Genomic DNA, 24,400 nt, shown 5'->3' on the forward strand with positions numbered 1-24,400 from the left:
CAGAAAGAGAGCACCAGAAAGTTCCCAATGAATGCAGTCCCAATGATGAGACCTGGAGCTGGAGAGCTCTAGGATGGAACACCTCCCCAGTGAGGACATGCTAGGGCTGTTCAGCCTGGAGTAGAGGTGGCTTCGGTGAGACCTGATAGCGGTCTTTCAGTATCTAAAGGGGGATTGTAAGAAGGAAGGGGACAGACTCTTCAGCTGTCTGGAGAGCAAAAGACAGTTATTTAACATTGCATTCCTCCCCACCAACTCAAATATCCATATCCTCCTTCAGCTCGCCAGTTCAAGATCAATTTTTATACTCGTAGCTCCAGATTTACTGGACTTACTCTCCCTCTCCGACATGTCATCACGTCAGTGTACCAAACCCAACATTTCATCAGCCACTTGACGACACTAATCCTCACGCAGACAGCACGCCCACACCAGGTTTCAAACGCCACCCTATCCAAAGCTGTGTGGATGGAAAAGCTTCCAAGCAAAAATATCCCCTTATTTTCATCCTTGCAAAATGTGTAAGCAGCTGCAGGCATTTTGTTTAAAAGAGCCAGAAAAGCACGGGGTTCCTGTGTTGTGAGAAAAAATGCAACATTTTTTTTAATCTCCGTTTCACATCCGTTTACACGCTGGTTTCCATCCCATCGGCTGCACCGAGCCTTTCCTGCTCCCAACGAACCAGTGAACACAAACCTATTTTGCAGACGCGTCTTGCAGGAGGAAACAAGATCAGCACTGCCCGTGCTTTTCCATCACATCTTAGAAGAGCGCATACATCATGATGAACGCAGTACAGCAAATTTTGTGATTATCACTTCCCCCATCTTAACGATGGCTGCCTGGTACCAGAATAGAAGCGAGCTGCCACGGGATGCAGAGCTCCTGACATATTTACTGCAACATTCGTCACCAGCCATCTCCATCGCGACGTGCACTACTACGTGTGCTGAAAAACTTACGGAAGCGGCGGGACACGGAATGGCAATTACATCTTTCCCAGATGAGACTGCTGCATTAATGGACCAGCATAATCCATCATCATTGACTGTAAGTCCCCTGGGGCATGTCACCGGGCCACTCCAGCAAACCTGGAGGGGAGGTCTGGTGTCCGGCTGTGCTGCCCAGCCTCAGAGACCTGCAGGGATATGTGTGGCTGTGCGCTGACGGCTCAGCTCTCCCAGGGAGGTGGGAGAATGGGCAAATCCCTGCATGAAAACACCAGTGGAAAGAGCCTCACTCTCACGATGTCACATTTTCAGCTAGAAATGAATTGCTGTACATACATATAGTAAAGGATGAAAGCTGGCTCTGCAGTGTCATTCATTTAACTACAAGAAGAGGAAATAAAATATGATGAACAAAACAAACATCTTAAAAAAAAAAAAAAAAACTGCAAGCACACTGGAGCAAATGTTTTTTTTTTGCTGTCTGTCGTCTTGATCTTATAGGAACACACCCTCATGGGCTCTTCCTTTGGAGACACCAAGCAAACCACAAACACATAAGAATGTCCATGCTCCTGCTCAGCAAGACATGGCCTGTGGCATCTCCCTGGATCTAGGACAAGCCCCATGCCAGCAACCAGCTGTAGGCACTGGGATGGCAGTGACAAAATGGAGCATTCCGTGGTTCCCCCAGAGGAACGGTAATGGGGCACCAGACCCAGCTGTTTGGGTCTGGCTGTCTAAACAGGCACTGAGGGATTAGGTCCCATTGCGTCTTTTGCGCTAATTAAAGGCTGTTTATTATCTGATTGTCCCCAATAGTATATATTTCTTCCTTGTGTAAACACAGCTGACGCTGCTGTCTGAAAATTCACAAAAACTGAAGAAGTGGTAACATCCATGTTCGGATAAGTTATAGGGTGCGAGAGATGCCCAACAGGCCTCCCTGCCAGCATGTGGGGACCAGCAGGGTCTGTGTGGCCAACTGGCATGCCATGCCACCAGCAGCCATTCTGATGCTGTCCCTATCACCTGCTCTGGCAGAAAGCATGCAAAATGCACATCTGAAACCATGGGTAGCATCCCATCAGGCACTGCTAAAACACAGTTTTTTGGGTCACGGAATAGGTTTACTCAAATCTAGGCCAACAAGGTACTTTGTCAACATCCATGTCTTGATCCAGACCATGGAGAAGTCTTGATGTCCACATCTTAATCTAGTCCACTGACAAGTCTTGATGTCCACATCTCAATCCAGTCCATGGAGAAGTCTTGATGTCCCCGTCTTGATCCAGGCCATGACTGTGGGCACGCAGTGGGCCTGACTGGACCCCAGCCCTTACACTGAAACACTACTGTCACCATGAGCTCAGGCACTGAGAGGCAAAGCACTGCAGACTCTTTGCAGCCACATCCATAAATAAACAATTATCCTCTGTTTTCCTCAAAGGCTCTGTTGTTATACTGCAAAAGAACGGACGCAGAAAGGAAAAGTAATTTTTTCACAGGCCTCCTTCTAACTTTCAAGCATCGGATGAAAAACCAAGTAACACTCTTTTCATGCAGATTTGTGCATCTAATTTAAAAGAATTAAATTAGTCTATGAATCTGCTTTTAATGATATGAAGCTACATGTTACCCTTGTAAATTTATAGAACTATCTCAGACTTCCTCTCACTGTGTCTTACAAAGGCAACATACTGTAGTTTCAGCAGTTGAATTTTTAAATGTGTTTATCTGGGTCACTGCTACTTACAGCATAAGAAGATTTAGTGAATCCAGTTTAGCATCAGTCTAATGCAAAAGAAAAAAAAATCTTTAATTAAAACCAAAAGATTTACAGTGTTTGCTGAGAAAAAACTGAACATAATAAAATAAAAATCTTTTGGCTCAAGAGGAGAGCAGATCTCCTCACAATGCAATTAAAGTGAGTCTTGGAGTTTTGTGTTAATTTTTTTTTTTTGGCTGTCAGAATTTTTTTTGTTTAACTGGCTATTTCAGGTAAAGAAAAGAAAGCTGAAAGCACTACGACATTAGGAGGAAATTTCCTCCAATGTCATCATTTAAATTCACTAATGAGCAAAGAATGTGAGTGCTGGTGCTAGCAGTGCCCAGCTGACCTACCAGGAGCACAGCTGCATGTGTGCCCATCTGCCTAGAGGAGCTGTACTTCTTTGCAAGCAGTGGTCATGACGGAAGGTGGTGGAGAAGGAAATCTGTTTTGGTAGCACTGCTCTCTGGCCCTTCCACAAGGATACAAGAGCAATCAGGTGATGTTCTGAAAGCAGGAGAAGCACACAGTGTTTGTACATTTCTAGCTGACCTAGCTTTTCTTTCATGCTTATCATCACCAGAAGAAACTAAGATGTTGTTTCGGAAAAGACAAGCAACCATTCACGCAGGAAATGAGGTGGGAGGCTGAAAGGTCACTGAGAAGAAAGCTTGAAAATATCCATGTGATGTGAGATGACATACCCCAACATCACACTACTTGCCGGGTGACACAGATGTGACTCAGAAGATGAGTGCACCTTGAAGACTTGCCGGAGGTCTGCAGTGGCAGGGGTAGCAAGCAGAAAGTGTCCGCTCTGCATTCTCTGGCCTTTGCTGGAGCCCTTTGATACCTGCCCAGAGGTGGCCCCATGGCTCCCAGGAAAGCTCTACACCTGCTCTACATTTCACAGGGCACTGGTGCCACAGACACATAAAATAGCAGAAGCCGTACCACTGGGACCTGCAGCCTGCTGCTCCCTATCTTCCAACAGCAGCACAGGGAAGAAAGGGAACAGCATGGAGTCAGGAGTTTGATCCTGTTATTGATTTGATGCTAAGAAGGAGTGCAGGAAATAACTAACCTCAAAGCATTTCCTGTGTCAAAAACTAGGAGGACAACGGACCTTCTTCAGATTACTGGGGGGAAAAGAAGCCATAAATTCTCAACGTCCCAATCCTATTCTTTATTTTCTTTTCAACCACAGTGATGTTTTTTTTCCTCTCGTACCCCATATCTCTCCGTTGCTGACAGAGAGCACCTCAGCCCTGCACTGGACTTGGTGATGCAGTTGTTCCCTGGCCTTTCTCCTGCACCCTCTGTTGTGCTGCAGCAGCAGCCATCTTCCCACCAGTGAGGGCAGCTGCAGACCGAGACACTGAGATAGGAGAAGATGCTGTATCTGGCCCTTCGCTAGAGGGGATTTGTTTTATCATACTGGCTTTAGAGATTTATCACTTCCTTTACCTTCCTCCATACGCAGTGAAGAAATCTGCTTTAAACATGCGATAGGCACAGTTCTCATTGCAAAGTAAATCTGAGGACTAAAATAAAGAAGAAAAAAAAAGCTATTTTAAAGCCAGAGATGACTAGCACGTTGACCACAGCACAACTGTCTGCATGCAGCTGTTGTTCAACACATTTATGACATCAGGTTGGCGCATCATTATTTAGATGACCTGAAATCACCTGTACCTGTACCAGAGAGATATGACCATTTTCTCTTCAAGAACCTCAGAATTCTGCTGCTGATCCTGAGGGAGAAACACATTCAGCCCTACTATTAAGGCCCACAGGTTGTGAAACTCCACCTTCAACTTGGAGGGATGTTTGTGGAACAGCTTCGGAGACACACAAGAGGGGCTGCAGGAGCTGCCTGGGAGAGAGACAGGACCACCAGGCCCATGGAGGTCAAGAGCAAAACTCAGGAAAGTGAGGGAAGGAGCAGAAGGAGAGGGAAGGGATAGAAGAAGCAGAAATCCTGACATCTGTACTGCAGAACTGTGAGGACTTCTGGGTTGTCTTCAGATCAAAGGACCACTTGATAGCAGTCACTGAACGCCTTCTGCAGAACACCACCACTCATCTCATACTTCGCACATCCTCACAAGAAGGTCCACTCCACTGACACTCATGATTTATCCCCCAAAGTGGCTGAAATGGAAGGAAGTGGTAGAACACGGAAATCTGGCACTCAAAGGAGACGGCAATCCCAGCTCTGGGGATGCATGGTGCTTGCTGCAAAAAGTGAGATGCACAATGCGCAGAGAGATCCAGGCAGGAAAAAAAACAGGAAAAAAGCATGACAGTGGTAGGGAAGATGAAGAGGGGAGTTGAGGAAAAAGCCTGGAGCTGATAATGCAAGGCAGAAGATGAATGATGCTGTAGAGAGCAACTGAAACCCAGAGAGGGTACAACTGTGCATGTTAGGAAACAGAGTGAGAAAGAATGGTTGCAACCCCTTAGCTTGTGAAAACAAGACTCAGTGAGGGATGTCTACTGTCTTTCTAAAACAGCTGCCAAAGATGGATAAAAAATATCTCCAACCGCAATTGAGGAAGCGATGCATTTCTGTAACTTTGAAAGTTGGAGAAGAATCGTGGCTGCACCACAAAAACCCAGGTCATGCAAGCAGGCTTCCTTGGGCAGAGCCGTGCTCTCTTCTGCAGTCTTCCACATCCTCCACAGGCTTCCCAAGGGCTGGTGTGAAGGCCTGAGCAGCCCAGAGGCAGTGGCTGGCCAGCAGGAGCAAGTGTCTATAAGGAGTACCAGGGCACTTCCACAGTGTCATTTGCAGAACTGCTGCCCTCTGAAACAACTCAGCCTCTGAGGAGGCTGAGCTGAGTGAAAATACATCGAGGACAATATTTAAGGCTCCTGAAGTAAATCTTTCTGTCTGCAGTCACTTCCACATACCAATCCCCTTGGCACCTTCTCTTCTGGAAGGAAAGAATGTTGCTCTGGAGCCACTCTTGCACAATAAACTATCTTGAGATGACTGAAAACCAACTTTAAATGCATGGTGTCATTTACAAAACCATTAAAATTCTTATCGTTGCCTTGAAGCCAGAAATTCATGTGGCCTGCATAAACCCACTTTGCGCTTCAAATTCTCAAAATCAGCAAAACAGCAAAAATCATTAGAAAATGTATGTTACACTGAGGCCAGTAAGCACCAGGAAGAATGTTCCAAGCTTTACAACAAACACTTACTGTGATTTAACAGAAAGCCTACAATCTGAGAGATAAAGTAACTAAATAAAATGGAATCTAAAAAGCATTGAAATATATTCTAAGGCCAAAATTAGCAAGGAGCTGAAAAAGACAAAGAAAAGTCAATACTGTTTTTCAGTTTTATTACTTTGATTCAATAAAATTCTTTGGATGCGGTTGCATGCTTGGTGCAACCATAGAAATCCGAATGGCAAACACTGTACTGTGATTCATGGACTGAAAGGCTGTCTGATTTCATCGGGCAGGTAAATATAACAGTGCAAACAACTCCTCTGGGCAAACTATTTCTAAACTGCTGTATCAATATTCGGATAATCAAAATTGATATTCACCTTCAACAGGAACAGAACATATGCGCACAAACAAACACACACATCCCCTTTCTCCACACCTTTTGGATCACAGGAACACAGCCTGTGGGAGATGCTGCTTTATCCCAGGTCAAGACCTCTGCACTTACAAGATGCTTAGCTCCTTTCTGCTAATGGCACCTCCCCACTAAAATAAATTCTCGCAGAAATATTCATCAGAGGTTCAATTCAACCACTCATTATTCCACTTTGGGTTGCCATGACATAGATGATGGAGAAATGCTGAAGCCCTAGAAGAATTCAGCCCAACCTTAACTCTATTTTTATTACTTTCTTTATTTTTTTAAGTAAAGCGAAGTAAATAATTGTTCAACTAACTCTGCTTTTCACTCACAGCTTCACTTCATAGGCTCTGCAGCAGAAGTACAAATCAGCACATTGCAGACTTCAGGAGTCAGTGCCCATACACTGCAATTGACAGCAGGTCAAGAAACAGGCAGGAAAGCAAGGAATGCCAGCCTGTACCAGCCCTCAGGAACCAGAGAGCCCACAGAATGGCGTGGCACGGATGCTACAGTTGCTCCATCCCTAGCACCATGAGTACTGAGATAGTGGTAGTAGGAGCCTGTATGACTGACCTGGTCAGCCTTACCGCACAACTGCTGAGTATCCCTGGATTAAAGTTTTTCATAGATTTTGGTGGGAAAGTAGCCAATCAACACATCCAGTCTGCTCAACCTGGAGCCCAGACCTCACTAATCTACAAGGTTGGGAAGGATTCCTTTGGCAATGATTAACTCACAAAGTTGAAGAACGGCGTTTCTGCAGCATTTGTAGGTCAGATAACAAATGCTGTCGCCAGAACTGCTTCAATAATTGTCAACAATGAAGGACAGAATGTTATTGGCATAAAGGAGAGCAAGGCAGAAACAAGGAGGCAAGACGGCCAAAGGGGGGCAGGGACCTCCCCTTCCTTCATATTCCAGGCCCCTGCTGCAAGTTGGAGCCGGCTGTCCCTGCTGGCCACAACGAACCCCTCTTGGCCTTCCCCAGAAGTACCACTGGTCCCCATGGGCACAGTCATGCAGAAAAGCTTGGAAGAGCATTACAGCAATTGCAAATGCAGCTCCAAGGATGCACACCCGTGCTCTGCAGCAGGCAAAAAACTTGGAGCGCTTCATGCTGTGATAAATAAAGCAGGCGACAGCCCTGTTCTGAAAAAAGCTGCAGGAGCTTATGGGTGAGCCTCTACCTTGTCCTCCTCGATCACTGTCATCACAAACAACAACCAGCTCTTATCAGCAGAGACATCTCTGCTGGGAACAAGTGACTTCAGGACACGGCGTCCTTCCCCAGTCCCTTGAACCCTCGAGACAATTTACAGCGCTGTCACTTGTACACGCTCCCTTCTCACAATCACAGTCCATTCTTCTAAATTTAGCATTTTGATTTTTAAATAAATGTCCTCTACAGCTCTTGTGAGACCTTGATGATAAGCCATTTTATTGATATTCCAGTTCACTTTTCAAAATATTTTCAGATTATAGGATAAGTAGTGTCTGCTTTTATCCCTTCTTTGGGAGATAACAGTTCAGTAACTTAAATTACCCAGATGAAAATTTATTGGTTAGCACTGGGGGAAGCAGATCCTTTACCAAATCAGCCTTTGATTCAGTTAGTCTTTCCTAAACAAGCAATGATTTAAAAAATTCTCAGCGGATAAGAGATGTCTGCAGTTCCAGCATCAACTTGCACGAATATTAAAAGGTATAAGGGTAACAAAACTGCATCATCTATATTTTACAGCACGAAGACCGAGGATGAAAAACTACTAAAAACTTCCCTAATGAAATGTCAAAGCCAACTAGCTTCACTAAAGCTAATCCTCAAATCTTGATGACAGCGCAGATTACCCAGCCTGCTAAACTGGCAAGCATCCAAGGCAGCTCATCTCCCGGGGATTACACCTCCATTTAGGGTTGCTGTAGTTTGAATTATTTGGAAGAACCCCAGAGGAAACAAGTTGCAGCTCATATTATTTGTTCTCGGGCATTTCAGTGCACGACCCGGTCTTAAAACATCAAGCAACAACAGCACGCACACGCGCAGAGCTCCAAGTATCAGTGGTACTGTGTGATGGCCAACCACCAACATGTCAGAGCTGCCGACAGCTGCTGCAATATAAACTTCCTAAGGACCTTGCGGTTCGGGGAAGAAATCCCTCGCTCTTCATCCGCCCTGCCCTTGTGCTCGGATCTGAAGGCCACTCAAGATGGAAGATTGTTTATTTCTCACAGGACTATCTATAGAAGACCCTTTTTGTAATTGTGCAGCTCCTGAACGTCAGCCCAGCAAATCACAACATTTTATTGTAATTTCACGTTGTTTACTTTTGCGAGGCAGGATCTTGGCAGAGACAAGCTTTTCCTCCAGGGACAAAAAGGATGAGGGTGGGAGGGGGGGAAAAGGACGGAGGGATGGAAGGAAGCACCTTAACACACACTTCCCCGGGGTCTGTTTTAATAGCAATGCTGGCCCAAACACAAAGGACAGGGGTAGCCACACAGACCTTTCATCCTGGCGGAGCCCTTGGGTGAGCATCCCACAGTCGACGATCCTCTGCCTCGCCGCCAGCCCAGCCTTTCCTCCTTACTGCTCTGCTGTGTCCCTGAGGAAGGAGGAGGTGGAGGAGGAGAGCTTCTATGCTGTCTGTCGGAGACAAACACCAGCACCAGCGACTCCACACATGCGGGTTCTTCTCTGCTTGGTTTCCAGGGAGATTTGACTCATCATGTTCGAATGTTTGGGTTAGCAGTATTTCAGCTGACGGGAGTATCTGAAAGCTCTAGGTGGGGGGAATATGGTGTCTGTATTTCAAGGTGCTACGCTCACATTTCCCACATTTACCTGCTTTCAGAGCTTCTCTCCTCAGCTGCTGCTGAAGCTGTGGTTCTCCATGGGGAAGGCAGCTGTGGCTCCATGCCGGGTTAGACAGCAGCAGGTTTGCTCCCTCTCCCTCTACCTCTTTAGGTAGAGAACGTGGCTCACAAAGACCCCTGCACACGCTCACCCCAGCAGCAACCGCCTAGCTGCATAAGATGATTCACTGATGTTTAAGAATCATGTCGACGGGAGCCCTCTCTCATTTTATTACCAACTTTCCACAAAGGCACCGAGGCTGAAGATAGCTAATGCTATGTCTGGCATTAGCTCCCTGTGAATATCTTTCAGCAATAACAACTGATAGCAAAGCCTGGAGACTACACATTGCTCTCCTGTTTGTACATAAATTCCCTCTAAAAGGATTTCAGCACCCTCACATGGATTCTACCCGAGCTCTTAAAGTCAAGTCAGGCAGACAGAATGGTGCCACGCAACTACAAACAACACGGGACAATTCTTTATTACAATACACCATGCTATTATTTCTAAAAGCACTGACAGCAATATGTGGCGCGTAAAAATACACATTCATCATAAAGAGGTTAGATTCTAATTCCTGCAGCTTAATTTTTTCTTAAGGGCCCCAGCCCATTTTTCAATTAAGGCAGGATAATATTATTAATCATAAAAAACTGCTGATGTGTAAAATTGTTTCCTTTCTAGATACCATTGCCTGAGAAACATCACACATGATGCCTCTGACTTATTCCAAGGTGGTGGCAATGGGGGAGATGCAGCACCCTTCACAATGAGGGCTCGTGCAGCTTCCCAGGTGATGGGCAGAGCCTGCCCGGTTCCCTTAGTGGGTGCCTACTGGGCACAGCAGAAGCAGTCAAACAAAGAGACAACCCCTGGCAGCTTCAGGGAAATACTGAGCCTGCAGTACCTACACCTCCTACCTCTGATGGGTGCTTTCCCTCCCACAGACTGCGAATCTGCATGTCAAATCCTACAAATTCATCAAATATCCCAAGTTGAAAAAGACCTATAAAGATCACAGACTCCAACTCCTGGCTCCATGCAGGCCCACCCAAAATCAAACTCTGACTGAGAGCTTTGTCCAGACTCTCCTTGAACTTGGGGCCATGTCCACTGCCCTGGAGAGCCAATCTCCCCAGTGGCAGAGTCCTTCTGTTTTTCCCCCAACATGATTAGCCCTTCAGTGCTATTCCTGGTTAGCTGTAGCTTCATGCCAGTAGTTTTCTCCCATCACCAAATACTCCATCTTATTAATTGCTGAACAAGAGTAGACTGCATAAAGAGCATAGGCAAGACAATGAGACCATCTTGTGGGACACCCCACTCTGCAGCTATTCCCCATTGCCAAAAGCAACAACAGGAGCTCTTCACTCTGAAGCCTGCGGAGGCACATCAAATAAATAGAAATTGTGAGTTTCAGCCAAAAAATCCTTTTTGACACGAGTCGCTCCTATTCATATGACTAGTCTCATTAAGATCAATGAGAACTGGAAAAAGCTGCAGGACAGAGCTTGTGTATGTCTCTTTGCTGAAATGTTCAGCTGTATTCTTCCTTGTAAAAAGGCAAACCAAGCCTGTGCCACCAAAGCAATAAACACAGTGGGATTAATGGTCAGCAGCACACTGGCATTTCCAACAACGCTATTGTTAGTAACTACTCACAGACAGTAATTGTTCCAAACAACTGAGCTGCCAGACAGGTTTTCATACTATACATACATTTATATTTATATAAGAAGAATACTACTTCATACAAACTCAAATTATGTGAGGCTAAAGATAATGGGCCAGGTTTGTTGAGCATCTCAACAATCTAATTAACTGCAATCAAATTCATGGCACAACTCATGGTTCATTTCATTACTATCAGAAAATTCAATCTCTGAAATCTTACTATATTAAGCTAAAGCAATGATCTTTCTGTTAAAGTTCTTTCTTTTTCCATTTTAAGGTGAGAAAAAGCTATCAGGCCCTAGGAAGGTGGGGGTAGGGACTCCTGGTGGCTCCTACTGAAAGCCTGGCAAACATTCAATTGATTACTCTTAAATAAGAAATTAAAAAATAAGCAGCCTTTCAAGCGCATACTGAAATACATTCTGCAGCACAAATCCTACCTCTTGTATCTATTTCTACAACATGCCTTTTCTTGCTAAGATAAAGTCCATACACACATGCACATCTATATGCATCCACATCCTTACATTTAAAATACAAATCCATCAGGGAGCTATTTCAATCTACTCATTGCTGCAATAACGAATCATCTCATCTCTGTGTCATACTGAATATGGAAGAGTCGGAGGTTCAAGCAAAATGCTCACACTTACACAAAGACCTTAACGAATCTGCTTTTTTTCCGGTTCATTTTAAAATAAATACTCTTTAACCTTACTGCAAGACTCAGAAGGAGAATACTCACTGCAAACTCTGCCTCCTTTCTATTCTTTCTCTTCGAGGTTTCCAGCTATGTCTCTCTGCAGGAGTCAAGTGTGGTTTTAATAAGGCAGATGAGGCAGGGCTTCTCAACTGCTTTTGATAGAGGTGAGATGGTCAGCTCTTTATTGACTTTCTGCAGTACTGCAGCTACGCACCGTACAGACAATCCTGCTTTATGAGCATGCACCAGACAGGAAATGGGCCTGGAAATTTCCAGTCGGTGTTGTTTGATGCACTGTTTGAAAAGCTGCACGATGTGCATATAAAGGAAATGAAGGAGAGCCTTTGCTGTTGTTGCTGCTAACCCATCGCACTGCAGGCACTAAGTGCAGCCAGCAATGCCTGCGCAGGAGCCATTTTAAGAATTAGCATGTTTCAGCAAAAGAAAGAAAAACGTTGAAGACTGTGTGTGTGCAAGAAAGTACTGCATATCAAAGATCTTTTATAAGGAAAAATAGCACTGGAGGTAACTGCCGAAGGATTTTACAGTCCTCTTGCTACATTATCAGGCACAGTGGCATACCCTGTTCACAAGGCACGGCACTGACAGACAGGCATCTTCACAAGGGCATGTGGAAAAAGGAAGAAATCACAGCCCTGTACCACGTACCATTAAGGTTTTACTGATACCAGCACAGAGCAACTGCACCACTAATTAATGGATACTCACAAGCTGCACACATCCTTCCAATCAAGTGGCAATAAAAGCACGTAGCTTTTATTCTTCATCCCCATACATACATTACTTCAGATGTTTACCTTCTTTCCCTTTCTTTTTGGTCTTCTGCACGTCCCTGGTTTCTCACCAGCTCACACACACACCCAGCAAGGCAGGTTCCCTCCATCGTCCTTGCACATTCAAGTCCCCTGCCACAAGCTTATCGCATGAGGTTGAGCAACCCTCACGAGCCCAGTGCCCACAGATACAGGGCCTGGAAGAACGTCCCCCATTGTGCCTCCACATGGATGTGACAAAAACTTTTAAAATCTCCCTGTGCCTCTTCTATCTCCCTGCCAAAGGGCGAGAACAGTCATCTGCCTCCAAGAAGCACAGCGATGGCGAGTAGATGAAAGATGGCAAGGAGGTACAGGTGCTCGGTGATGGCAGACATACAGAAAGCCAGCACAGACATTACAGAAGCGTGACATGCACATACCCACATGCATCTGGTGCTGGCTGCATGACAGTACAGAACCAGGCACCAGTTCACACTGCTGGAAATGGCAGCCACAGGAGTGCTAGTGCCAAGTAGCAGGTGAGCATAGCGCACCTCCTGCAAAAGAGCTACACCTGGGCATCATGAGACGTGAGGTATTCATCATAATTTCTCTTGGCAGAGCTCTTGAGGATGCTGATAGAAAGGCTACAAATACCTGCACACTCAAGGGTTCAGGGCCCTTCAGCATCAGTCTTACAGCTATTGTGTTACTATACTGTATATGTTCCTATTTTTAGGAACTTTTAGTACATGCTTAAATGCTACTGACTTCAATAGGACATAAGGATCTCCTTAACTTTCATTATGTGCTTAAGTATCTTTTCTCTATAGATCTGCTTTCCTGCATGAGAAATTTAATGCATGCTAGCCATTTGTTTATAGTTACTTGGATAATATTCTTTCCTTTCCAAGTGCAGTACTGGGCTACTTACATGGTAGGGTGTTATTTGCTACACATGTATGGCCAGAAAATGGGGAAGGTTGGGTTTTCAGTTGGCCACATGAAGAATCACAAAATGTCTGATGCTGGCAGGCAGCTCAGCGTCCATCAGGCCCAGACCCTGCCCCAGCAGCACACCCAGAGCAGGATGCCAGGCCTCACGGCCACGAGACTTTTGGAGATCTCCAAGAAGGAGACTGCACATCCTCCGGGCTGCTTGTGTGCTCCATCACCCAAACATGAACAGAGAAAATGCCAGGCCGCTGACTTTGCTGCACACTGCAATGCTGCTATTCATGTGCTCCCAAATTTTTGCCCACTAAATAAATCATCAGTGGACTGCTACAGCACAGTACTTAAAGGAAGGCAAGGAAATGCCAATAACCTATTGCACTGAACTTTATCATCCTGTGTTCTGCATTTATATTTAAAATGCAGCTACAGAGAACAGGCATCTTGTGAAATAACAGATGCCAGACTCACAACACATATGCAGCTTTAATTCAGAGGACACTGTGCTGAATTAGGAAGCTAAATGCCTAGCTCTGCTCCCACAAGCCTGTCTGAAACAGACCTGTTCAGCTACTCTGTCCTTCCTCCCAGCCTCCCCCACCTGCAGTTCCCCACAGCGCATTCTCATTGCTGTTCACCATGTTTTTCCCAATCAGACACTGCTTTCGCTGCAGCTCTCACACATTTTCTCTGCTGATAGGAATCAGTGACTCTTTCACGCCAGTCCCTGGCCTGGCAGAAACTGGGGCTTGCCCTGACCTGCTGCAGGGCAGTGCCTGGGTGTGCTCCCAGAGGGCATAGGATGTTCGGTGGACCTGGGGATTCACAGGCAACGCACCGATCTCATCCTTCAGTCTCTGGACAGTCTGAACTGGAACAGTCCAAACCACTAATTGTTTAAAGCCTTTACTTCAGCATGTATTTAAAATACTCCAAGAGAACAGCACACCATCATGATCTTAGGTCTTTGTCAATAGCGACACAGATTATTCCCTTCGTTTTCTGTAGAGGTTCTGTTCCAGGCTACAGGCCAAAACCTACCCCCAGCCCATGTGCTCCGCTCCCACTGGCACCAGTGGCATCTCCATCACGGACTGACAGCAGTAAATGGGCAGAGATGCGCTGGCTGCTCCAAAAGCACGAACTGTGTGCTGAATAATTCATTTTAAACTGTTGCACAGATGTCAAAATGTTATTGCTGATTCCTAGCCAGCAGAATGGTGGTGCTGCTTCTCCCCATGCAAGTGTGTCGCTCCCAGTGAAGCTGCTGACAATGTGAGGGATGTCTCAGCCTGACAGCAAATCCTGGGGTGCAAAGCCCATATGGAAACATAAAACTAAATTCTCAAATGCTTATCATACGTCACCTTTTGCTCTCCTTATTAGGAGTTTCTTGTGGACACCAAAAAATTTCAGGAAAGTAGGCTGCAACTGTACATAGTTATGTATATGGCATCCAATAATCAATTCAACCCCCAAGATTTTCTACAAAGGTCCCCAGAAAGCCCCTAAGAAAAAAACAGCTTGAGTCACAGCCAGATTTGGACAGCAAAAACCAATCCAAGCTGGGATCTCTGACGAGAGCCCCAACAAGGACTGGACCCCTACAGCACAGGTGCACTTCTGTGAGGGATGCATTGGCTAAAAACTGCCATTTTCCAGGCTCACAGATGTGCTTCTCCATGTCAGCCACTCTGTATGGAAACAGACCTCGTCTTAATGAATTCTAATTTGTTTTAAATCCATAGGTTTCTTTTTAATAATTAACAGTCCCCATCGCTCAGCAAAGCCATTCCTTACCCCTGACTACTCACTATTAGGAATGAATTCACAGTGAAATATTGTTAAAAGGAGGAAAGCAATGGACATAATTCAAGTTTTAATTAAAAAAAAAAAATATATATATATATCTCACACAAAGCAAGACCACTAGTTGGAACCATAATTGAATAAAAAAAAAAAAGAATCAAACCCAAGCCTCACTGCATACTCCTCCCAATTACCCACTTTGTTCTTTTTATGCTATTTGAATTCTTGTAATTGGTTTCCCTTACTGGATGCCCTGTGCCTGGGACAAATACAACATCTTCTCTCTGCAATTCCAGGAACTACAGAACGCATCGGCGTCATTACAGCGAGCATTACACATGCTCACACACTGGGGTCCAGGAACTACAATTAACACATTAAGAAATAATAACTGCCAAGGGAGCAGCTGAAGATAAACAGCATGTAGCTGATGTAGCAAGAATTCGGGTTGGAAAAGGGCTGTCTCTTGGGTCACAAGAGGAGAGAAATCGAAGTGCTGTGCAGCACCACACCACCATTTAGCTAAGAAATCCCCAAAACGGGTTGAATGGCAGCTCATGCGTTCATTTCCTGAAATTCAATTTCACTGAACTGGATTGAAACTGGATTTCAAAGGAAACTGAAGGCTTGTATTCACAAAGAAATAATAATTGCATCCAATTTGAAAGTTTAAACTGGAGAGGGTTTTTGCTGGTCGAATAATTGTCCTGAAGTGCTACGGACTGTTGTTGGCTTTTTGTTCTGTTTGCTAAGAGAAGCCAGAAATATTTACTGAAAGGCTTTTTTTCCCCCTCTTGTTGAAATCTACTTTGATGATCAGTCTGTTTGCTTTCTTAAGAAGAAATGAAGAAAAAAAACAAACAATTTTTGAAAACTGTTCCAAGTATTACTAATGAGAAAATATTCTTAAAATTCCACATTCTCTTATTTAAAGCTTCCAGCGTTCCAGGGCTGAAAAAATAAAACAGCAAGAGCGCACCCACCATTGGACGGTGTGGGGATCAACAACTTCACTGCAATATAAAGATGCCATGGATCCCATTGTTGCTTTTGGGTGCCAGCCCACTGCTTTCAGCTTGGACCAGCGGAAGACCTCAAACCCTTATTTTTCACGGAGATTGGAAGCCAAGGGGAATGGTGGCACAAGCAGGGATCAGGGACGGCTTTGCCTCACCTCTCTCCCACCCCAGGCTGGGAAAACTCAATCACAGCAATGCGATCATCACTCCCTTCCTAAATTCACCCATAGCCCTGGGGAAAGGGGAGGCACACATACAAAGGTACCACCAGCAGCAGTGTAAAACCCACCATGTGGGGGAGAGTGGCAGCTCCCCTCAAGCTGGGACGATGCCTGCACCCATTCCAGGGAGCGCCTGTGCAAGAGGCATGATCCCCCGTGCCTCCCTGAAGCATCTCTCATCAGTCAAATAAGACATTTCAGCAAATAACATGGCACTTTGTAAAAACATAATTGTTTTTATTTTCCAATTTTCCGTGTTTTGTGTAGAGTGCTGCTGTGTTCAAGTGAACTCAATAAAAGCATAAACAGTAAGCACCATCTGGAGAACATTCTTCCAGCACTCTGAGAAATAGCAGCCGCCTGTGCTCTACCTGCTATAAATAAATGTCATTAAAAAATGTCCAAAAAAATTGCTTGCTCCAATTTGATGGAACTGCAGCCAGATAAGATTTTGCTTAACCCCGTATTAGGGTACCTGCCATCTGCACAATGGAAAATGAAAGTGTAAATGTTTGCTTCCGAGCCCTTAGAGTTAGTTTCAGTATTGCTAGCACAGTATCAATCCTACGCATTATTCTAATGAAGGCACTGGAGGCTGCAGCCTGGAAGTAACACATGAGCAAGCTATTCGAAACCCGATTGTTCTTCAGCTGTATCAGGTTCACACCACAGTGATATTGCTGAATCTGCCAGCAAGAGGATGGGTGAAATTATTCTTGCTCTACATCGGCAGCGTTAACAGTATGGAGGGAATATAAATAAATAAATGCCGGTAATTTCTTTTCAGCCTAGCACAAAGCCACTCCACCCTCCCTCCCTCCCTGCGGAAAAAACACAGACGAAGTTGGCTGAGGGGTTGTGATGAGGCTCTGCGAAGGGTCAGCATTTGCTGTGTTTGTTTAATCACTGCAATTAGAGCTATGCAAATAATGAAATTGTTTGCTACAGTGGCCAAGCTGAAAAAAAAAAAAAAATCAAAAAAAAAATCATAAAACAGAAATGTTTAGGTTGAGCAACTGAAGGACTATTTTTTTTCCCTTCCTCTTGGTAAAACGAAAAAAATAAGTGTGTTGTTTGTTCCACTCGGAAGGCAGCAAGGCCTTGAAGGAATCAGTTCAGCTTGAAATGAAAAATACATTTTCACAGCAGAATCAAGAGCTTGAACACTTCACATTTTTCCCCTCTCTTTTGTCAGAACCTCAGACAAACATTTTCAGCACCTCAAAAGGGATACTTAGGATGACATCTTATTAGCAGGGAGGAAATTTAAAACAGGCACTGGGTCCCTCAAATAATGGAGTGGCCAAAATTCCCAAACCATGGCGCATCGCAGCCTAGGTCCTAAACCTAATCTCAGGGCAAGAGTGGAAACGATAGGCATAAATCAGGTTTGGTCCTCCTGGCAAGATATACTGCTTTCTCCAAAATCAGAGTTGTTGTGCGTTGGTTCCTTCCATACAGCAGCTCCAATCATGCTCTGCTCCCACCAAAGTGGAGGACCCATTCCCACTGTAACCTGTTTTTTTTCTTTTATTTCAGAAGGACTTTGTCTGCTAGGGGCTGTGTGGAGGCAGATGAGAGCACAGTGAGCACAGTCCCTTCTCCCTAGTGAAGCCATCATCTCAAACACAGCAAGGGCAGGAAATGATAGGGTGGTTATGGTTCACATGAGCCATATTTTCCTAATATAAATATTTTAGCTAGATTTATTTAGAGAGTTCACTCATATTAGTTAAAAGAGAGGCTTTGCAGAGTACTTAGACCATCTGGAAGCAAAGACCACTAATTTTTCGTTAGGGTGAGGATCTGAATGCATCACTACGGTTTTCCTGGAGCAGGTATGCTGGGATGTCAGGTGGACAGAGTGTACATGTGCATCTGTGCCTGTCTGGGGGAGGGTGATTCTTTGTTTTGTTTTTGCCTTTGGTCAAATTCAAACAATATGCAGTAACAAGAACTAAATGTCATTTTCCTCCCATCCATCTTAATTTGGCATCCATTTTAAAGCTTACCTTTGACCTTTTAAAATGTTAATACACTTAAGCAGATATAAAAACCACACAGCTCCTGGAAAAATTAATCACAGTCATATCATAATGTTAGTCTGAAAATGTAACATCAGTTGTTTTCCTCCATAATTTTAAGAGATATTTGTCAAATTCAGCAGCAGTAACTATACTGCAATTAGCTTTTATTTCCTTTTCAAACAAGTACCCATATTAAATGCTTCAGCAAAATCCTATCAGTATAACCAGAACAACTTCTACAAATTTATTTTGTCTGGTAACTGCCTAGAACCATAGGAAAGGTCCTGAAGAGGACCTTGATAAGTTGTCTGAGCCATTCTCCTGCCCCAGGGCAAGATTCAACCACATCTAAACCATTCCTGACAGGAAACCTTACTTAGACTTCCTTAAAGCAGCAGCCTCAAATAGAACAGGAAGATTTATTTGCACAAATCAAAACACATAAAAATAAGATAACTATGAAAATAATCCACATAAGCACACTACATCTATAAATACAAAACACAAAAAGACAATCCTTCTGTAACTAAAGAGTTCAAAACAGGAAACTCTAATAGAAACACCCCCTTCCTTTTTAAACATAAGAGAACCTCAGCTCCTTGAAAGTTCAGTGGCATCTCTCCTCAAGAAAAGCAGTTTCAGAAGCACCGAGCCCTGAAGTATTTGGGCCTCTGTGCTTCAAAGCAAAGAGCTCTTCAGCCCTACCAGAAAGCAAACAGGAAGCAGGAGTGTTGACAAGCCTCTCCAGCAAGATGAGGGGAAGATGAGGAGAATGCTGATCACAAAGGGGCTCTGGACATCTTGGCCATGCTGTCCAGAGCCCTTTCGTGATCAGCATTCCCCATCTTGGAGTTAGCTGCCTTGTGGATAGGGGCTGTGAGGCTGTGCTAAGTCCCTCCAGGCCATAGCCAGCTTTGCAACTACATGCTGTGAATGTGAGGACTGTGGCCTACCGCAGTGCTCTGCTTTCACTTTCTTTTCTGTGGTATCTAGCAGGACTTGGGCTAGCCCCATCGGTGCCACAGTTCTCTCTGGAAGACAGGAAGTTACCATGACAGCCAGAACGTATCCTAAAACACAAGTGATGGTATCACGACAAAACACTAAAGGGATGGCCCATGGCTGCTACCTGAGCATCTCAAAAATAAATAAATAACTAAAGAAATCACTTAAGGACTTAGATAGCAAATCCAAACCAGAGAGGGTAGTACATTCCCTCAGCAAGCAGGGATGTAACTCCTTACCACTGCTTTCTTCCACCTACCAACATCCTTTTGACTCCAGCACAACTGGAGCTCGGCCAAGCAGTCTTCGTTAAGCTGAACTGTTGCTTAATATAACGGCTGGATGGGATACAAGATACCGAGGTTGACACCACAAACCCCTACAAAGCACAACATCCTTTGAGGTATCCTGCATGCCCAACACAGAAGAGCTGTGACACAGAACTCAGTTCCTTCCATCACAGAGGCCTTGTGAATCCACCCTCACCATACAGAAATCCTCCCATACCCAAAACAGACAATTCCATCTGACCCCAGGGATGAACTAACTGCACCTCACCACTACAACAGCAGGGCTCTTTTCTGCATTCCTTCTTCTAGGACAGGCTTAAATTAGTATGTACGGGCCTGGGCACATGTAGCTACATAACAGACGCTCTCCGCTAGGTAGCAAGCAGCCTTTGCTGTCCACCAGGAGACTCTCCAGGGCTACAGACCCATTGTTCTTTCAGGCTGAGTCCTGTGATCCCACCACTTCCCAGTGTAGCTTGTGGATAACTTTCCCCAAAGGCCAGGCTTCTGGGCTCAGCCCCTGCCTTAACTTTCTTCCAGGACTCTGAAGAGTGTACTGTGCAGTACAGTACCACATACCAGATTCTTCCAAACAAAGCACGATGGTTCTCTTTTTTTTTTTTCCCCGCCCAGCGAAGTAGATAAGATTTTATTTTTAAAAAAAGCACAGTGACAGCTATTTGTACATCCATTCTAATTGACTCTTGGTGCTCTCAGCAAGGCACCACAGGGTTGCAGGCCTCCGCCCCACCTCACTGCCTGACCGAGCCATCTTCTCGCCTCCAGCCCGTCCATCACCAAGACTGGAGGAGAGGGCTGCTATTCTGGTGGCGATGCCTGGCTGCTTGGCTAGGAAAATCCCAGCTAAAAAACAACGCATTGCCCCTCCTGTTTGCTTTGTAATGGCCTCGTGTGAGTCCAGCTCTATAGCAAGCCATCCATCACCAACCACCAGAAAGACGTGCACCATAAACACAAATATATTCTACATTTTATTTAGTTTTTCACATTTCTATTCTCATTGCCCTTTTACATCTTTCAATTCAACGCTCCTCAATATCTTTCCTTCAAACAAAAGAACGACCTAACTACTTTTTTAAACCAAGGACAATTTCATGCAGTACAGTCACAAACATTTTCAAAGATAATAAAACATGAAAAAAAATACAGAATGAATACACATTACTCACTTTGTCACTTCTTGACTCCATTTTTTTTTTTGCTGAAGTGCAACAGAATGTACATGTGTAATTTCTATACCGTCTGCGAGTATTTTATTCATCATCTTCTGATGCTCATGGACCATAAGTTAAGTGACACTCCTCTAACTAATTAGTTTATTCAGCAAGCATAGATGAATAACTGATGAGCTACAAAAAGTTGCTATTGTTCCAGTCAGTCACCAAATAACTAACTTGGCCATTCAACCAGAGAGAAGTTTTCTTCTCTGAAAGGTGACAAGTAGCTATGTAATGACTTCTATTATTTTCTCAATAAACTCGGAGAAAATAGGACACCGCAGTTAGAAAAACACAGAAAAAGAAATTAGCTACTACTGTCATTAAGGATTCAGAGGCTGAAAAAGAACAGTTGGTGCAATGCAGCTGGAGTGCCTTTTTGGAGCAAAGTGATTATTCTATGGCTGTTAATGAATTATTTTTCACTGGAATGCAAGACCTGCACTCTTCCAAATAACCTGGCTTTGCCACCAAAAATGCACCGTCTGCCAGAGCACGTGAGAGCCATTGTTCTCCTGGCCCTCCTGGTAGCCACTGTATTTCTGCAGCCTCTTTGTTTCCATGTCACAATAAAAGCAGAAACATAATTGAAAGGTTGAAGCAAACAAAGGTATTGGAGGACAAACTGCTGTTCAAAACCAGTCTGCACTAACCGGATGGGGAACTACAGCCACAGATGTCCAACCACCCCACTGAAACTCACTAGGGTGGAGAGGTCAACCTGCTTCTTACCTGTATTACAGCATTGTTATGTGGCTGCTGTACATGTGGGCAGATCTGCTGGAAAGTGGAAGGAAGCCAGAACTGGCCAGCAACACTACATCACTTGACAAAGTGGCTCCTACACAGAGTGGCCAAATTACTGGGTTGTTCAGTGCCCTGGGAAAGATGGACAAAACTGGAAAAAAACAGGAAAGGAAATTCCAGGGGGGAACAGAGGAAGGCCAGTGATAGTTCAAAGCCTAGAACTTCTCACGAAGCTGGTTACCTCCTCTTTGAAATCTGGTGTCTTCTGAGATAATTCAGAAAGCCTTGAGCAAAACAAAACGAAAAAGGAAACCACCTTCTTTCAAAAGACAGTATATGAAAGGCTACCAAAAATATCTCTGCAGATGCCTCTTCTGGAAACATGACCCAGGGCAGCCTGACCTCCAAGTGAAGCCATCCATAGCCAGCGCCATGCATCCTCAACCTGCTCCTTCCGCCCCAACTAGAAAAGCCAGCACTTCCCCAGCTTTGCAAGGAGACCACTTATCTGCTCCCTCTACAGCTGCCAGCTCTGGGAAGCCCCCATTTCAGCTGTGTGTCCTACAAGCAGACCCGCAGGCACTGTCTCTAATGGTCTTTATAGGTTTTTCATGGAAACTTTTAAAAATACATGTACATTTTTTACTCAGCTCGGGGGCACCCATCACATGTACTTGGCTACTGTAACAATCACGTGATTTATGTCAAAATAATTGGGGTTAAACTCTCTGCCACATCAAACTCTTCACATTTGGCCCCATCACTAGGGCCTAGAAACATCTGAAATGAATAAAGCCACGCGTTACTTAACAGGATCTGGGCTTAATTAGGATCATTCTGGTTTTTACGGGAAGAACCTTGTACCACCAGCTTCATGTGGCAAGTCCATCACTCACAAGGTTATCTGCTTTTATTTATTTATTTATTTATTTTTAGTACCCACATGAAAACATTTCCACCTCCACAAAGCTTTTTGTTGTTGTTGTTCCACAAGTCCTCCCAGCAGCCGGATGACAACCGCTCCTTATCTTTGGCCGTCTTCCACGCTAAAATAAGAACCCCGCTGCTACGCCAAGGGAGCTGCGCCCTCCCACCTCTGCTTGCTGCTCCCCACGCACAGCTGGCTGTGCAGCACTGCCTCAGGTGCCATTTTCTGGCCGCTTTTCCCTCTCACTGTCAGGATCTATCCTCAAGGCACAGTTTTTATTTCCCAATGACGTATGCCAGGTATGCTCCAAACCTAACAGCTACGCCTGGTCCTTACCACCTCGTGTCAAAGCTTTGGCGAGGCGATTAGCGGGGCAGGATGGGATTAGAGAGGGATGAAGCATCGAAGGATTGCTGCGTCTGCACAGTGCCCAGCCTGGTGCGGGCAACCACAGGGAAAGAGGAAGGGTGCAAATGCAGGGGAAAGCGGGGTATTGCAATGCCAGAAAGCAGATTTTTTGAAGAGTTAGTTCCTCAAACAGGAGATCAGCCAAGCGCCTTTGTTACACACGAGTGCATCTCTTCCCTGTAACACACGCTGCTGCAGGCTCTGCTTGGCCAGCTGGCAGCCAATGCCATCTGCACGGAGCAGTGGCATGCTTGGAGCTACCTGCACCTTTATCACACCCATAGTGCCATCCATGTGCTGCAAGCACCCGGCTGCCCCAGGCAGCTCTCGCTGCTGCTTACAGGCAGGCGCTCGATATCCCTCTCGAGTTAATACCGGCGTTTATCCCCTCTTCAGGTCGGGCTTCCTATCGCAGGCTGAAAGAGACCCCAGCGCCTCGCCGGGGCTCACCGCAAAGGGCCGATCTCAGAGCGGCGGTGCGGGGCACAGCGGTGCGGGGCAGCCAGCCGGGTCCCCATTAACCGCGGCAACCCACAGCTGTTTCCACCCAGGGGAAGCTACTCCTAATTCCCGTACACGCACTGGGAAGAGATGGAAGCGCGCTGATTTTCCATCCCACATAACGCCATGCCCGAAACACTCCAATCAGCGGCGTATTTGTGAGGGAACCTTCACTTCACACGCTCAGTCACTTCGCGAGCGATAAATGACGTGCAAGGTTGCTAGGAAAAAAAAAAAACACTGAGATTTGCACGCCGAGTTTAAATGGAAAATCCCTAAAGAATTCAGGGTAACCGCTCACCCTCCGCGCGTTAACAACGCATCCCCGACAGACGACGCGTATATTTTAAGCCCTGCATCGCGAGCGCTGCTTAAAAACAGATTTCCAACGAGAAGAGCACCCTCTGCGAACACCGGCCAAAAAATCCCCGGAGCGGCAGCAGCCCCCGAAGCGCGGGGCGGCACCGCACGGCTCGGAGCGGGGCTCGGGGCCGAGCGCAGGTGGCGGTCCGCGGCCAAGCCGGGCAGCCCCGCTCTGCCCACGGGCAGCCGCGGCACCCGGGCGGCCCTCCGGCCCGCGGCCGCTGACAGCGCGACGCCCCGCACGGCGGGCGCTGCCCCACGGAGTCGCGCTGTCACCGCCACCGGGCCGCCCCGCGGCGGGCACAAAGCCGCGAACGCCGGCCCCGCACCGCACCGCCCCGAGCCCCGGCGGCGCCCGGCCCGCAGCGCCCGCCCGGCGCCGCCGGAGACAATGGTCACGGGCCGGAGCGGGGCCGCCGCCCGCGGCATCGAGGCCGCCGCAACGCACGGCAAAAGGGCCGCGGGAGCCCGGCCACCGCCCCGGCCGACCTGTCACCCGCCGGCCGCCCGCGGACCGCCGCAGCTCGTCCCGCGCCCCGCCCCGCGGCACCT

At 45.9% G+C, this 24,400-nt stretch overlaps 2 protein-coding genes across 3 annotated transcripts in view; both read right to left on the reverse strand.

Annotated features, from left to right (window-relative positions):
* RAI2 (retinoic acid induced 2) overlaps window positions 1-24,400 on the reverse strand; it is a 32,398-nt gene that overhangs the window by 7,739 nt on the left and 259 nt on the right. Inside the window, exon 1 of one of the 2 annotated variants that reach the window (XM_085211433.1) lies at window positions 8,833-8,985. The exons of the other annotated variant lie outside the window; for it this stretch is intronic. The gene's annotated coding sequence lies outside the window, so the exon portion shown is untranslated. Of the gene's footprint in view, window positions 1-8,832; window positions 8,986-24,400 lie in introns of those variants that run through there. 2 annotated transcript variants of the gene reach the window in all.
* LOC146545591 (uncharacterized) lies at window positions 16,558-24,396 on the reverse strand. The gene is made up of 2 exons (XM_085211448.1): window positions 23,787-24,396; window positions 16,558-23,706 (listed from the first exon to the last, which is right to left on the reverse strand). The coding sequence occupies exons 1-2, from the start codon at window positions 24,275-24,277 to the stop codon at window positions 23,673-23,675; spliced, it is 525 nt and encodes a 174-aa protein (XP_085067574.1). The 5' UTR covers window positions 24,278-24,396; the 3' UTR covers window positions 16,558-23,672.

The sequence above is a fragment of the Meleagris gallopavo genome, chromosome 1 (assembly GCF_905368555.1).
Source record: "Meleagris gallopavo chromosome 1, MGAL_WU_HG_1.1, whole genome shotgun sequence".
NCBI lineage: Eukaryota > Metazoa > Chordata > Aves > Galliformes > Phasianidae > Meleagris > Meleagris gallopavo.

Excerpts from the sequence above, each read along its gene's own strand:
- LOC146545591 (XM_085211448.1), bottom strand. The coding sequence starts at position 24,277 with ATGCCGCGGGCGGCGGCCCCGCTCCGGCCCGTGACCATTGTCTCCGGC. Across the intron at positions 23,707-23,786 it reads GCGTTGTTAACGCGCGGAGG|CAACCTTGCACGTCATTTAT; the intron begins GTGAGCGGTTAC and ends TTTTTTTCCTAG.